The sequence below is a fragment of the Mustela lutreola genome, chromosome 7 (genome assembly GCF_030435805.1).
Source record: "Mustela lutreola isolate mMusLut2 chromosome 7, mMusLut2.pri, whole genome shotgun sequence".
In the NCBI taxonomy this organism is placed as follows: Eukaryota; Metazoa; Chordata; class Mammalia; order Carnivora; family Mustelidae; genus Mustela; species Mustela lutreola.
In genome coordinates, this window is record NC_081296.1 from 87,410,892 (window position 1) to 87,426,581 (window position 15,690).

The 15,690-nt window shown below is 34.6% G+C and overlaps 1 protein-coding gene across 3 annotated transcripts in view; it reads right to left on the bottom strand.

The window, feature by feature from the left end:
* The window catches only part of STRN3 (striatin 3), a 117,544-nt gene that overhangs the window by 12,553 nt on the left and 89,301 nt on the right, over nt 1–15,690 (bottom strand). For all 3 annotated transcript variants that reach the window (XM_059181849.1, XM_059181847.1, XM_059181848.1), the window contains 4 exons: nt 7,705–7,838; nt 6,186–6,361; nt 5,949–5,996; nt 5,533–5,654 (listed from right to left, as the gene is read on the bottom strand). In XM_059181849.1, the coding sequence (XP_059037832.1) occupies nt 5,533–5,654; nt 5,949–5,996; nt 6,186–6,361; nt 7,705–7,838 (480 nt within the window). The remainder of the gene's footprint in view (nt 1–5,532; nt 5,655–5,948; nt 5,997–6,185; nt 6,362–7,704; nt 7,839–15,690) is intronic.

The following is a 15,690-nucleotide window of genomic DNA, read 5'->3' on the forward strand; positions in this document are numbered from 1 at the left end:
AAGAACACTTTAAAACAGCTTTAATGACAAAGAATTCCCATACCATATAATTCACCAATTTAAAGTATACAGCTTTAATGACAAAGAATTCCCATACCATATAATTCACCAATTTAAAGTATACAATTCAAGGGGGTGCCTGGGTAGTTGATCAAGTGTCTGGCTTTGGCTTAGGTCATCATCTCAGGGTCCTGGGGTGGAGCCCCTTGTCAGGTTCCACACTCAGAGGGAGTCTGCTGGTTCTTCTCCCTTGGCCCCTCCCCACTCACTCACTCTCTCTTTCTCAAATAAAGAAAATCTTTAACCCAAAAAAAAGTGTATAATACAATTTTTTTAAAAAAAATTTATTATTATTATTTTTTAAATTACACACTATCATTATTTTTCTTTCCCCATAGTGATTTTGACCTAATTGTTTTACTGTGAGTTCTCTTTTTCTTTTTGTTTTTTAAATTTCTTTTCAGCGGAACAGTATTCATTGTTTTTGCACCACACCCAGTGCTCCATGCAATACATGCCCCCTAATACCCACCACCTGGTGACCCCAACCTCCCACCCCCTGCCCCTTCAAAACCCTCAGGTTGTTTTTCAGAGTCCATAATCTCTCATGGTTCACCTCCCCTTCCAATTTCACTCAACTTCCTTCCCCTCTCCATCTCCCCTTGTCCTCCATGTTATTTGTTATGCTCCACAAATAAGTGAAACCGTATGATAATTGACTCTCTCTGCTTGACTTAATTCACTCAGCATAATCTCTTCCAGTCCCGTCCATGTTGCTACAAAAGTTGGGTATTCATCCTTTCTGATGGAGGCATAATATTCCATAGTGTATATGGACCACATGTTCCTTATTCATTTGTCCGTTGAAAGGCATCTTGGTTCTTTCCACAGTTTGGTGACCGTGGACATTGCTGCTATAAACACTGGGGTACAGATGGCCTTTCTTTTCACAACACCTGTATCTTTGGGGTAACTAACCAGTAGTGCAATTGCAGGGTCATAGGGAAGCTCTATTTTTAATTTCTTGAGGAATCTCCACACTGTTCTCCAAAGAGGCTGCACCAACTTGCATTCCCACCAACAGTGTAAGAGGGTTCCCCTTTCTCCACATCCTCTCCAACACATATTGTTTCCTGTCTTGCTAATTTTGGCCATTCTAACTGGTGTAAGATGGTATCTCAATGTGGTTTTAATTTGAATCTCCCTAATGACTAGTGATGATGAACATTTTTTCATGTGTCTGATAGCCATTTGTATGTCTTCATTGGAGAAGTGTCTGTTCATATCTTCTGCCCATTTTTTGATAGATTATCTGTTTTGTGTGTGTTGAGTTTGAGAAGTTCTTTATAGATCCTAGATATCAACCTTTTGTCTGTATATTATTTTATTATTTATTTGACACAGAGAGCGAGCGAGATAGTAAGAGGGAATACAACCAGGGGGAGCGGGAGAGGGAGAAGCAGGCTTCCCACTGAGCTGGGAGCCCAAAATGGAGCTCAATCTCTCGGTCCTGGGATCATGCTGGGATTATGAGCTGAGGCGAAGGCAGACACTTAACGACTGCGCCACCCAGGCGCCCAAATACAATGGCTTTTATTATGTTAACAGAGTTATACAATGATCAGCACATCAATTTTAGGACACCTTCATCATTCATTAGCCATTCCCACCCCCCACCGCCCAATTCTTCCTTCCTGCTTTTCTGTAGCACTACAAAACCACTAATCTACTCTGTTTTTTTAAGTTTGTCTGTTCAGGACATTTCATACAGACGGTCTTTTGTGACGGGCTTCTTGCACTTAGCAAAGAGTTTCCAGGGTTTGTCCATGATGTAACATGCCTCAGTACTTTACTTCTTTTTATTGTATAATATCCATTGTATGAATATACTATGTTTCATTTACCCATTTATCATCTGATGGACATGGTGGCTAATAATAACACTGTGTACCATCTGGCCTATAATCCTATTTCTCTAGCAAACTCCCACATTCCACAGCTGTTTCTTATCATCTCCGGAATTTTCAGTTTCCAAACTTCCTTCCACCTGAATGATTATCTCTATGGACTTCATTGAGAAACTGTAGCACTGAAATAAAAACCCCTCCCCTTATCTTTTCTCTATCCAATCTACTAAGTGTCTAAAGCCACCTTCTCCTTGCCTTCAGATAGGAGTAAAGAACTGTCCACCTTCTTCTCAAAGGCTAATTCTACCAGGTAAATTTTGGATTCCATTCAACTCACTAACTTATTTCATGTTTACAGTTTCTGTACTACACAATAATTCTCCTTCTCCTTAGCATCATTACCACAGCAAACAAAGATGCTCCAGAATCTCCTGACTTAAACAAAAACCTTCATTAATCTTATATCACCCTTCCAACAGACAGCAGAAGAGCATATTGAATAATATGCTTTTTTTAACCTCTCATTCACTCTCTTAATCAGTGTAATATGCTTTCTGATACCACTATTACACCAAAACAGCCCTTGCTGAAATCACCAATGATGAACTCTCTTTTATCAAAAAGTTTAATGAAATTTTTCTTCCTTTGAAGATTATTTTCTTGGTTATTTTTATCACACTGCTTTGCATCCAGAGTGTGCCTTAAAAAGTTGCCCACAGGTACCTTCACCCTAGGGTCTTTGTCCCAGCATATAACCTCTGGCTAAGACCTGGGTGACCTATTTGTCATAAAAAAAGGAACCTTTCTATCCTCCTATTATTGGACTTCTCAACAACATATGAAAGGGCAGACTGCTTCCTTCTTTTCAAAATGTTTTTTTTATTTTGGTATACTTCCATGATCCCACATTTTCCTTCACTTCCTCCTTCCTCAAAGGCCACTCCTTCTCAGTTTCCTTTGTTGGCTTTCCTGCTCTAGTCACCCTCCCAGTATCAGAGTTGTTCAGGTCTCTGTCTTCTCTTCATGCCCTAAACAGTACACTGTTCCCTATGTTATACAATCTATTCCCATATCTTAATATCAGCTACTTGATACTGCCATCTCTTAATATGGCTAAAAACTGAACTCACCATCTTTAATCCTCTCACACCTGTTCTTAATATACTCAATTGTTCGTGTCCAAAAAAAAAAGCAGTAGTGATAAAAATGTTCTGAATTAGACAGTGGTAATGGAATGGATGCACGACCCTGTGAATATAGTAAAAACTATATATATACTATCTATATAGTAAAAACTGTATACATAAAAAGATGAATTTTAGCATGTGAATTATATCCCAATAAAGCTGTTTTAAAAAGAAACAAAATCAAGAATCACTTATCCATCACTTTATCCACTCAATCCAATTTATCAGTAGATTCTTCCTATTCTACCCTACTTCCCCAGGTCCACTATGAAGTGATTTACCATCTTTACAACCATGGAGAAACATCAACTCTCAACTAGTCTACTAGACTACTACATTATAACTTTACGACATTATTTGGTATTCTTTTCTCCATTTCTCCCACCCCTAATCTATTCTCCTTACAATAGCCAGGTCACCTTTTCAAACCCTATATTTAGGGGCACCTGGGTGGCTCAGTGGCTTAAGCCTCTGCCTCTGGCTTGGGTCATGATCTCAGGGTCACGGGATCGAGCCCCGCATTGGGCTCTCTGCTCAGCAGGGAGCCTGCTTCCTCCTCTCTTTCTCTTCTTGCCTCTCTGCCTACTTGTGATCTCTCTCTGTCAAATAAATAAACAAAATCTTTTAAAAAAAATAATAAACCCTACATTTATGGGTCATTTTCTGGATTAAAAACTCTTTACTGAAAGTTTCCTTTAGGAAAAAGAAAAAAAAAAGACTTTATTTATTTAATCTCAAGCAGACTTCATGCCAAGTGTGGGGCATCTCACAGGGCTCAATCCCATGACCCTGAGATCATTACCTGAGCCAAAAACCAAGAGTTGGATGCTCAACTGGCTGAGCCACCAAAATGCCCCCTAAAAGTTTCCTTTTATCCTTTCGATTGTGACTTAAATGTCACTATTTTGGACTATATCTAAAAGAATCTTCCGTATTAAAGATAAAGAATCTTTATTTTCCGTAGTATTTCTATATCTTCATACTGCTTATTAAAATTTCTAGCCATAAACTGGACCCCTTTGTTTGTTTGATGTCTGTCCTTTCACTAGACTAACTCTTATTTCTTGATATAGTGCTTAACACCATACCTGACAAATTCAGGCACCAAGTGTGTGTTAAATAAAAAGGACAGAGAGATCCTGGATTTTATTTATCTATTTATCTATCTATTTATTTATTTATTTTTGGTGTCTAGCAATGTTAGAGTCAGAGTACATTTTTTAAAAGTTATTTATTTATTTATTTATCGGTCAATCAGAGAGAGACTGAGAGCGAGCACAAGCAAGAGGAGAAGCAGGCTCCCCGCTAAGCAAGGAGCCCGAAGCGGGACTCAATCCCAGAACACTGGGATCATGACCTGAGTGGAAAGCAGATACTTAACTGACTGAGCCACCCAGGTGTCCCACTCCTGAAATTTTTTTTAAATGCACCAACCATTAGGTAGATCACTGTTCATTCTACCTTTTCATATTAATAAATATTCTTTTTGTTTTAATTTCTTATACTTACAAACATGCCCTTATAAATATATTTGAATACAGATATAGGTATTTCTGTGGGACAAATTTTTTAAAGTATAATTTGTGGGTAAAAGGGTTCTCTTAATTAAGAAATTTTTGTCCTCGGGACGCCTGGGTGGCTCAGTTGGTTAAGCGGCTGCCTTCGGCTCAGGTCATGATCCTGGTGTCCTGGGATCGAGTCCCACATCGGGCTCCTTGCTCAGCAGGGAGCCTGCTTCTCCCTCTACCTCTACCTGCCATTCTGTCTGCCTGTGCTCACTCTCTCCCCCTCTCTCTCTCTGATAAATAAATAAAATCTTTAAAAAAAAAAAAAAAGAAAAAAGAAATTTTTGTCCTCTAAAAAGTTGTACTGATTTACACAGTGCCACTATTTGTTTCTACTTTCTTTTGCTAAGCATTTTTGTTTTGTTTTGTTTTTAATATTTTATTTATTTATTTGACAGACAGAAATAACAAGTAGGCAGAGAGGCAGGCAGAGAGAAAGGAGGAAGCAGGCTCCCCGCTAAGCGGAGAGCCTGATGCGGGGCTTGATCCCAGAACCCTGAGATCATGACCCGAGCCGAAGGCAGAGGCTTTAACCCACTGAGCCACCCAGGCACCCCATGCTAAGTATTTTTGAACTATATAAACTACTTCTTAAGTTTAAAAAATTGTTCATTACATTTTATTTTCCTTCTTGTTAACTAGCACTAAAATTGTTTTAATTAATATATATATATTTTAATTTTTGGACAATAAAGTACCAATTCACAGGCTTAAATATTCCATGGTATGATACTGCTTAATTTTCCCCATTTAATAAAGCAAATTAATAGTAAATGAAAACTAAATGAGAAGACAAATACTTGCTTAAGCAACTTATAATAATATTTTGTCAGTTCCATTCACTTAAAAAGATGTTTTAAGCCTTTCACTTACCATAGGTATCATATGGATCCACATTAGGGCTAGGCATATTCCACCACTGGATGGTTGCATCAATACCACCACTAAAACACTGTTCTCCATTAGAACTAATAGCTAATGATAGAACAGGACCACTATTACAGGAAAAGAGGGAAAAAATTACTTATAAAGTCTAAGAAGACATATCTGTATCCCCCTAATCTCTAAACTCATGCAGTATCTAAAAACTGTTTAAAATTTAAAACCTAAATTTGAACAGTACAGATTATATTCTCACTAGTACAATCATTAATCAAATGAAATACTACTTAACAAATGTCTTTTCTACTATAAAACACTGAAAGAAAATTTTAAGCTTTGAGGATTCATAAGTAATAGTGAACAATAACTATGATTGTTAATTTAAGCACAAATTCAACGGAACTTACATGTGGGCCCTAAATGTGTAGATAGGCTCTACATCTAAAGAGGCACTCCTGAAAGAGGAAAGTACAAGGATGGGGGAGGAGAAGGTAATTAAGTAACTGCAAATCACTGGTTGACATTCAAGAATCCTTAGGTAAGATCAAATGAAAGCTTTAAAAAAGAGAACCATATAGAAGGATAATTACTTATAATTATTAGCAAATTTAGAAGGAAAAAAAGGCTAACATGAAAATACTTGCTTTTTGGCAGGAACTGTTTTTTGCAAGTTCCAAAGTTTCAGAGTATGGTCCTCAGAGGCAGTAACCAGCACAGGTTCTACAGGATGAAAAGCTAATGCCCGTACTCCATCGAAATGGCTACGTAGTGTATACTTGGGGTTCCATGTCTTTCGAAAGGCATCTTTATTGGCAGGCAACTAAAAAGAAAGAGTGCAGTATTTAGTGGTAAAAGTCGTAAACTGATAGGCAAGTGGAGTTTTGTGTGTTTTGGTGTGTAAAATATATATATTAAACTGCTTTGCTAAAATGTCCAGTGGAAATTTAATGTACCTTAAAAACTTTATAACAAATCGTTATAATTTAATAAATGATACTAAGAAGAATAACTTCAATTAGCTTTCAAATATCTAGATCAAAGGAAGAGTTCCTTAATCTGTTTTACCTATCATCAGGCTAAAGCCAAAAGTCCTATTAAACGTCAGATGAGAACAACAAAAAAAACTACCATGCTGCAATGCTTTACATGAAAAAAATAAAAATTAATAAATCACTACCAAAAATCCAAGCGAATAGTATTAACAATACAGCTGTCATTTAGAAAATTAGCATGTGAAATTTTTAAAGGAAGCAAATTAAGGTACTTTCCAAAAGTCTGAACTAAAGACACTTTAGGAATATCGTCATCCTATTTTCATTATTATTGTTGATATTGGTAAGAGGTTAATCTTTTTACCTTCATTTCTCCATCTGTAAAGATAGGCTGTGAAACCACTTCTAAAGTAGTCAAAAGTTTACTAGAATTTAGTTGCTTAAATACTTTGAAAATATTAATGAGAATAATCCAGCCCACCAAGACTGGTGTCTCTAAAAAGCATGCTCATCTAGATAGAATACGTAGAAAAAAAGAAATGCTATAAAAGGGAACAAATAAATTTGCTGAAAAACTGCAAATTCGTTCATACAAAATCTAAACAAGTATAGTTAACTCTCAATTGAGTGTTAATTGTCTATAAAAAATTTAATCCAAGACTACTTTCACCTCTGAACACTACCTTCCCATCCAATCTCCATTCTCTCCCCATCCCTCAAATGAAGGACTAAGTATTCAGGAAATGGCAAGCTAACTTTAACATTATGCTTACAAAAATAAAAGTTCAAAAATAAAACATAATTTTTAAGAAGTATCCTGAAGGCAAGTGATTCAGGTTACCTATTTTTCTCTTGTTGACACCAAAATATGGCTCAATTTGAGTAGATAATTGAGAGTTGACTACTCAAGATAGATATTTATCAACCAATATTATAAGGTAATCAATCATCCCAAACTTCTAGCTAATCCACCACAATACCTAAGAAAAATTTAAGCACCACAAAGTAATTACAAAAGAAAAACTACATGTCACTTCAAATCAACATATTGACACACTTAAACTTATCTTTTCCATGCACCTTGACATTAATTCTGTTTTATAAGTGTTTCCAAAAAAATAAGGAGCCTTCTATTAAATCATTAAAAAATTAAAAATAAAACTGCACTTACATCATAACTATAGTCTGCATCATTTGTTACCGTCAAGTCTGCAAGGTCTCCAAGGCCCAGTACACTTAACAAAACATCATCAGAACCCATAATAAATGACTTGCCTCCTCCAGATGGAAACGTTATTGGTTCAGCTATAAAGAACAAAACCGCTTCTTAAATGCTGAAAAATCATACAGTACAAGACAATATTGTGGGGGAAATGTAAGCACTTAACAGTTACAATATTAATATAATTATTTTTTTTATTTTCCCACTTCCCTCCTATTTCTTCCACTCAAAAAATCCTATTACTGAGTATCAATAAACAAATGTTTATTTTCTTATTTACAAACTGCAACATAATCTTCTACAAATCAAATATGCACTAGATACATTATTCCGGAATAGGAGGGGGGCCACATAAGCTTTGTGCTTTGTCTATTTAAATTAATTACTTATCAATTTGGTACAATTAGAACTATAATATTTTTTAAATGTTATAGTCCTTTTGCTTTGTATCGTATTTGCTTAGAAGTGCGAGGTATTCTAGTCCCTGATAAAAATAAATGTAAGTATTCAAAAGTAAATCGTATCCAATTTATCAGTTTACTAGTTTACTGAAATGAAGCCTTAAATTGCTCAGGTTACTCCAGTAACAACAATGTTCTAGAAGAGGATGGTTCTACAACCAAAACTGTCAGCTTCCTTTCTGTAAAAGGTTAATCCATGTGATGTTCAAAATGCCTTCCAGTTTTCAAGCTTTGACTACGATTTCTTATTTTAACTCTCCTTTTATTTACCATACTTCTAAAATAAAATAACTATTCTATATTGACTAACTCTACAACTTTAAATTTCTGTTGCTGTTAACATCAAACTCTGCCATAATCAGAATAGCTATACTATTATATAAGTATTTTGCTGTAACAGTTACAGTACAAGGAATAATTCTCAGTATTATCTCACACATGCTTTGAAATCAAAATTTTAATCTGAAGATACAAGAAGAAAGTACACAAGTCATTGTAATACAAAACAACTCAACATGTCAAAAAAAAACATTTAAAATTCATGAGCAAATTTAAGAAACATTTAAAAACTAAGCTAATTAATAATTTTGAAAAGTTCCTACAAAAATGATATAAACAATATACAAGAAACACAACAGATGTAATGAAATTTGTCAGTCATCACTAATACTATTGAAAATTACTCTAAGACACAAGTCAACATCTCAATATATACTACTGCAAAAGTAAAATTTACCTTTATTTAGAATATAATAATTTATTATCAAAGTAAGCTAATGAAGTTGTGAGTTAGCAACCAATCTAGAGTAAATCTGACAAGATATATATATACTAGATATATATATAGATATATATATATATACTAGATATATATATAGATATATATACTAGATATAGATATATATACTAGATATATATATATATCTATATCTAGTATATATATACCAGTACTATTTAATCTTTCAATGATTATGCTTATTAAATCTAAATCTACAGAATTGATCCTACCAAAATCTAGTATGCGGTTATTGGTAATATTAGAAGCTGCAAAAAACTATTAAAAAAACCATTTCAAATGATGTTAAGAATAACTATGTAAAATTCATTAGGTAATATTTTCTCAAAGCATTTTTAGCCAGTATAAGGACAAATTTTTCTTTTAATTTCATAATTTGTTTATAAGACAAATTAGAACAAACTGCCACAATTCCTCCCACTCACAATTACACATTCATTAACACAAATCTTAATAAAAGCCCAATAAATTACTTTTAACATAATAACAAATTATTCTGCATTATTATATAGAGCTTTTGCAGAGATTATTTCTGATCAGCTGTTGAGAAATTTAGGGGCACGTGAAGCTAAGTACCTGGGCAGTTTTAACTACTTGTAACCAGATTTCTAATTAAGCATATGATTACATTTCTCCATCTCACTCTATATACATATATTTATTTAATCATAGCAAGCTTACTGCTCATTCAGCATATATTACATATAGCTATGTATTTCTACTTTCCATAATCACCCATCACTGGGGTATACAGTAATCACAGTAAATACTCAATTTATTTGTCCTTGTTTTTCTACAGAGGGAATTAGTTTCTATTCTATAAATTCATCTTATTTATAACTAATTACAGCAAATGACTGCATAAACATATAAAAAATCATCAGCAATTCAAAGAAACCAAAATTAAAAGTAGTTTTTAATAAAGAAAATTTTGATACTTTCTATCAGTTAACCTAAGAGATTTCATCACGCAATTTAAGAATACTATTACTATATTAGCATTTCCTTTTTTGGAAATTTTATGGTCTACAAAATGGGATCTTATAACAAGGTTCTTTTCATACTTCTATAACTAATTCTCCTTTTTATGGACACTCCACTGACTAAGGAAACCTATAGTTCACATATCAAACAAACCCTTTCTTCTTCAATTTTATCAAACCTAAAGAACACAGTCAAATGATTAATTCCACTTATGCCAGTGGTGACATGGTATATCTTAAATCTTTATTAAAAAATGGTCTGGTTGGAAAGAAAACAGTCTGGTTAAAAACACTTCCTTTACAAAATGGAGTAGAATACGAACTTCAACAAGAAAGCATAAAGTTGGAAAACTGCCACTGAAATAAGAGATTATGAACTCTAATACTCCCTTCTCAGCTGTAAGTCAAAGTTTAATTTGCATCTTTTTAAATAACAAACTCTAATGAAAGATTTATCCCTTAAAAAGTATAATGAGGTTCATGCTTATTGGCTCCCTCTCCTCCTTCCATCCTTAACAAGTTAGATCACTGATTTAAATTTTTTTTTTAAAAAGTACACATACACAGGATGCCTGGTAGCTGGCGATTGGGCATCCAACTCTTTGTTTCAGCTCAAGTCATGATCTCATGGGTCGTGAGACTGAGCCTCACATTGGGGCTTTAGCAGGAAGTCCACTTGAGGTTCTCCCTCAGCCCCTCACCTGACTCATTCACTCTATCCCCCCAAAATAAAATCCAAAAGAAAAAAAATTTTTTTTTAAAAAGTACACATATACATACAGAGCTCTAAACTGATTTTTGTGTAGTGTGGGCCCTGACTGGCTATTTCCAGAGGTCAATGGTTTGAGACATTTAAAAGGGTCTCTATTTCTGCTAGTATGCTTTGACTTAAATTACAAAACCTACAGTTTACATTAGCAAGTTTTCCAAGTATTATTTGTTAAAGCAGACCAAAAGCTAAGGAAGCTAAGCCATTTAAATAGCTAAAATAAATAATGGAGTTGGCACATGCATAGAAAATACCTCCTAACGTAAAACAAGTAAATAGCTTAATAGTGAAAAAGAAATCTGGAAAAATCAGCAGACTATTTTACTATTCCTGTTGTTTTTCATGCTTTAATATATTTTGTTTTGGTTTTATTATTTTAGCGATTTTCTTTACTTCAAATTTCATCACAGATTATGATGAATGGTAAATACATGCAGAGATGACTTTGATGGAAAAATGCAAAACTAACTTTTAACTGTACTGAACATGCACTATTCAAGATCTCTTAAACAACAACAACAACAACAAGGTGGGGCATCTGGGTGGCTCAGTTAGTTAAGCATCATGGTTCAAGCCCTAGGTTGGGCTCCCTGCTCAGCAAGGGGTCTGCTTTTCCCTCTGCCCTTCACCCTACTTGTGTGCTCTCTCTCTAATAAATAAACAAAACCCTTAAAAACACCAACAAAAAACCAAGCTATTCAAAAATACTTAACTGGGGCATCAACTTCCCTTATACAGCACAAGCAGAAATAATAATGAAATATAGTCTATACACCAAATTATTAGATACTAAATTATCTTATATACTCATATATCACAATAAACCTTTGATGAGAATTCAGTCTCATAACTTAAAATTGTAACTATCCAGACCTAGAATTCTAATTTACTCAAGTATATCTATACAACTTCAACTAAAATAAATTTTGGTAAAAATGTCCGAGTAGTACTTTTATTTCCTACACATTTCTAGTTTAGATACATTTTTAGAATATACTAGATAGTATATATCTGGTACCAAGTTAAACAATAATTCTATTCCCTTCTTCTAAAATAATGAAATTAGGCATCTGTTCCATATATTTTTAGAAATTATAAGTAAAGTTCCAAGTACAATGTCAGGAATTTAGATGTCTTCCAAGAAGGTAGTAGTTATTGTCAGGTGCTAAATTCAAGCAATATGACAAAATGACTAAACAGTTTCTTCCCATATGTGCTCCTTAAAGCCCTTTATTAAACTACTATCTTCCTGATCTGTGAGCTAAAATTAGATTTCAGGACAGTACTCTCAATTGACTTATGGCAGAAACAACTCCGCTTAACATTAAAAAACAAAAGTAAAATATATAGACATAAAAGTCAAAAATTCGGGATGCCTGGGTAGCTCAGTCAGTTAAGTGTCTGCCTCAGGCTCAAGTCATGATCCCAGGGTCTTGGGATGGAGTCCTGCATCAGGCTCCTTGCTCAGCAGGGACCTGCTTCTTCCTATGCCCCTCCCCATTGCTCGTGATCTCTTTCAAAAGGGGTGGGGGAAGCCACAAACTCCAAAATCCTTAAAACAATTTTATCAAGAGCCTGACCAGGGACGCTTGGGTGGCTCAGTTGGTTGGGCGGCTGCCTTCGGCTCGGGTCATGATCCCGGCATCCTGGGATCGAGTCCCACATCGGGCTCCTTGCTCAGCAGGAAGCCTGCTTCTCCCTCTGCCTCTGCCTGCCATTCTGTCTGCCTGTGCTTGCTCTCTTTCCCTCTCTCTCTCTGACAAATAAATAAAATCTTAAAAAAAAAAAAAAAAAAAGAGCGTGCCCAAACCCTCTCTCAGGATCATGTAAGCAGATCTTCAGCACTTTAAAACAGCAGCAAATTTACAATATTAAGGAGATTAATGTCTTCTGCAATATAAGTAAACACAGTAGCTATATTTTTTATCTTCCTCTGCTCTTACACCTTTATAATCAGTCATTCCAGTAGAGGCTGACCTTGACTGATTAGAAGGGGGGGCACCTGCGTGGCCCAGTTGGCTAAGCATCCAACCCTTGATTTTGCTCAGGTCATGATCTCAGGGTTATAAGATCAAGCCCCACACAACTCAGAACCTGTTAAGATTCTCTCTCTCCCTCTGCCTCCCTCCTTTCTCCCTCTCTCCCCCCATCTCTTAAAAAAAGTCCTGAAGGGATGAGGGACAATTTATCTCTCAAATCAGTTATCATGTCATAGAGTTTTGTCCTGTTGAACCCAGTAAATTAATGTTGGCTGTAGAGGTTCATTTCATGGCTACCATCTGACTTGCTAGCAGCCTTAAAACTAATTTACTAACCAAACAGGCTATTTTTCAGAAGTTCCAGTTATAAAAATCTCAGATAAATAGATCTTCAGTTTTCCAAACTGAAATATTTCAAATATTTCCAAAGATATTAAAAATATTTAAATAATATATTCATAATTTCTATAGTGAAATATATACCCACTATGTTTTATATCTATATATAAAATTGAGTCTTCCATCATTCAACCAAAGCTCTATAAGCTCACAGACATAAATACCCTTAAAAGGCAATTTTGGTGTTTAAGATGATTAACGTTGAACAATGCACAGAATAAAACACAAGTTTTTTTCCAATTTAATTCACTATCATAAAAAGTTAAATAAGTACACATGATTTTTATATGAGGCAACAAATAATTGACTCTCCCTGGTGTTCATATGGATATTTTCCTGCCACACTTCCACAAATGTGTCATTAACAAAGCAACCCCAATTTTTCTCAATTTTTTTTCACTCTTCCTAGATTTGAAGTTTCATTTACCCATGTGTGCTCTGAGATTCTCATAGTAGTATGAAAAGTCAACACTGTCACAGGCCATAAATTTAAAGAGAGAATTTCAGTTGTTGCCTGGATTATTCAGGCCAAAATAAACAAAACTCAAAAGCATCTGCAGTACTGTGAGATCTCTTTAACTATGAACTTCAAAAATTACAGAACTATTATCTTAAGTATTTTGAAAGAAAACAGTTTTAAGAATGTCAAAAAAAATTTTGAAAAGACAAAAGAAAGTATTTTGTAGTCAGTATCAAGTAAAAACAAAACAGGCAAACCCAAGGTCACACATTATGACCTTATATTTATTTATATTTACTATGACTTTATATTTATGACTTTACTAAAGCCAGTATTAATGGACTAACAGCTACTTAATTATTAAATTTCACTATGGCTATTAGAATATTAGTAACTCTATAGAAACTATCATTCATCCATGTATCCGTAACAAAATGCTAGGCAGTGAGATGTTAAGAATTAATGGGAACAGGTGAAATCTTACACATTTATTGTCCTAACAGTAATCCCTAATTTCTCAGAAATGCTTAAGTATCTTTACTGCTGCATGGAAGTAGGCAGTATGCCAAATAGTCTGAATTTTCTAAAATAATTATCACAGGGATTATGTGAGGATTTTCTCCCTGATACGGAATAACTACAAACAAATTCTATAACAACTGAGAAACTGCCAACTGTTAAAATTAAACTGTTAAAAACTAACTATCAGTTAAAATTCGACATAAAAGAAAATGTTATCTTTACTCACAAATAGCTCTCCTTTTTAACTTCCCCACTTAAAAGTATCATCACCTTTGCTCTGGTTTCTATTCTTAAAATTCTGCAACTACATTTTAATAATTCCTCTTCAACTTGTAGGGGCATCTGGATGGCTTTGTCAGTTAAGTGTCGCACTCTCAATTTTGGCTCAGGTCACGACTGTGGAACTGAGCCTCACATCCAGCTCCATGCTTCCTGGGGAGTCTGCTTGCGATTCTCCCTCACCCTCTGCACACTCCCCCACCAATATAACTAAAAATAAGTACTCTTTTCTTTAAAAATTCCTCAACTTTTAAAATGGGGGTAGGGTTGTTTTTAAAAAGAATTTTCCCTACCAAGAAAAAAAAAAAAATTCTCCTCTATTATGCTTCAGCTTAATCTACCCTGTTGACATGTTTCTAATCAAAGCTTTCATTCTTATCAATTACTGCCATAGATTCCTTTAGTTTTCCTAACCCCCAGCCCCACTTACCTTCTACAAAATTGGAAAGCCACAAATTAATTTTCTAAAATTATCACAATTATCACCCCTAATTCAGAAACCACAAGTGGCACCTTAACTTCTTTGGATCAAATCTAACTAAAATCTTGTACTTTACACCTTGCATGTGGCTTCATGATCTGATCCTATTTTTCCTATTTGATCTCATCTTTTAATGCTCCATAACACAAACCTCCCTGATTTTAGCCTCCTCATCACACACACACACACACTCTACCTCTACCATGCTCTTACCACAATTGTACTTAATCCTTCAAACCACTTCAGCTCTCCTCTTAAAGCCTTTGCTAATCTTTCCCTGCTCATTCTTATTATACTTGCATGTACCATAACATATGGCTTTATTAGATATTGTCTTACAGATAATTTCATGATGCTAATATCAAAAATAATAAAGATGAGCTCAAGTTTTATCCCACATGTGAAGTCATAATCTTCCTGAACACATAGACTGAGAAACACGGAAGAAAAGGAAAAAATAGGAGATAACATGAAAGTTATTGTTTAAACTAAAGGTCCCAAATTATGTAATAACTATTAATTATTTTTTCATACTAGAGCCAAACACTAGTCTTTGTGTGTCACAGTGCCAAGTTCAGGAGACAATGTAAGAACCCCGCTTTAATTCTAGTGCCCAAAAGCTGCTTAAGAAAGCAGATTTCATAATTAGATATGAGTCTTAAGTAGTCCCTAGTTTACAGAATACCTTTCAACTACAAATTTAATGTGTATTCATTCTCTTTCTAAATCTACCCAATATTCTAACTATAATAAATGTAACAAAATGCAACTTCAAATAAATTTGAAGACTAATTAGCAGTAATAAG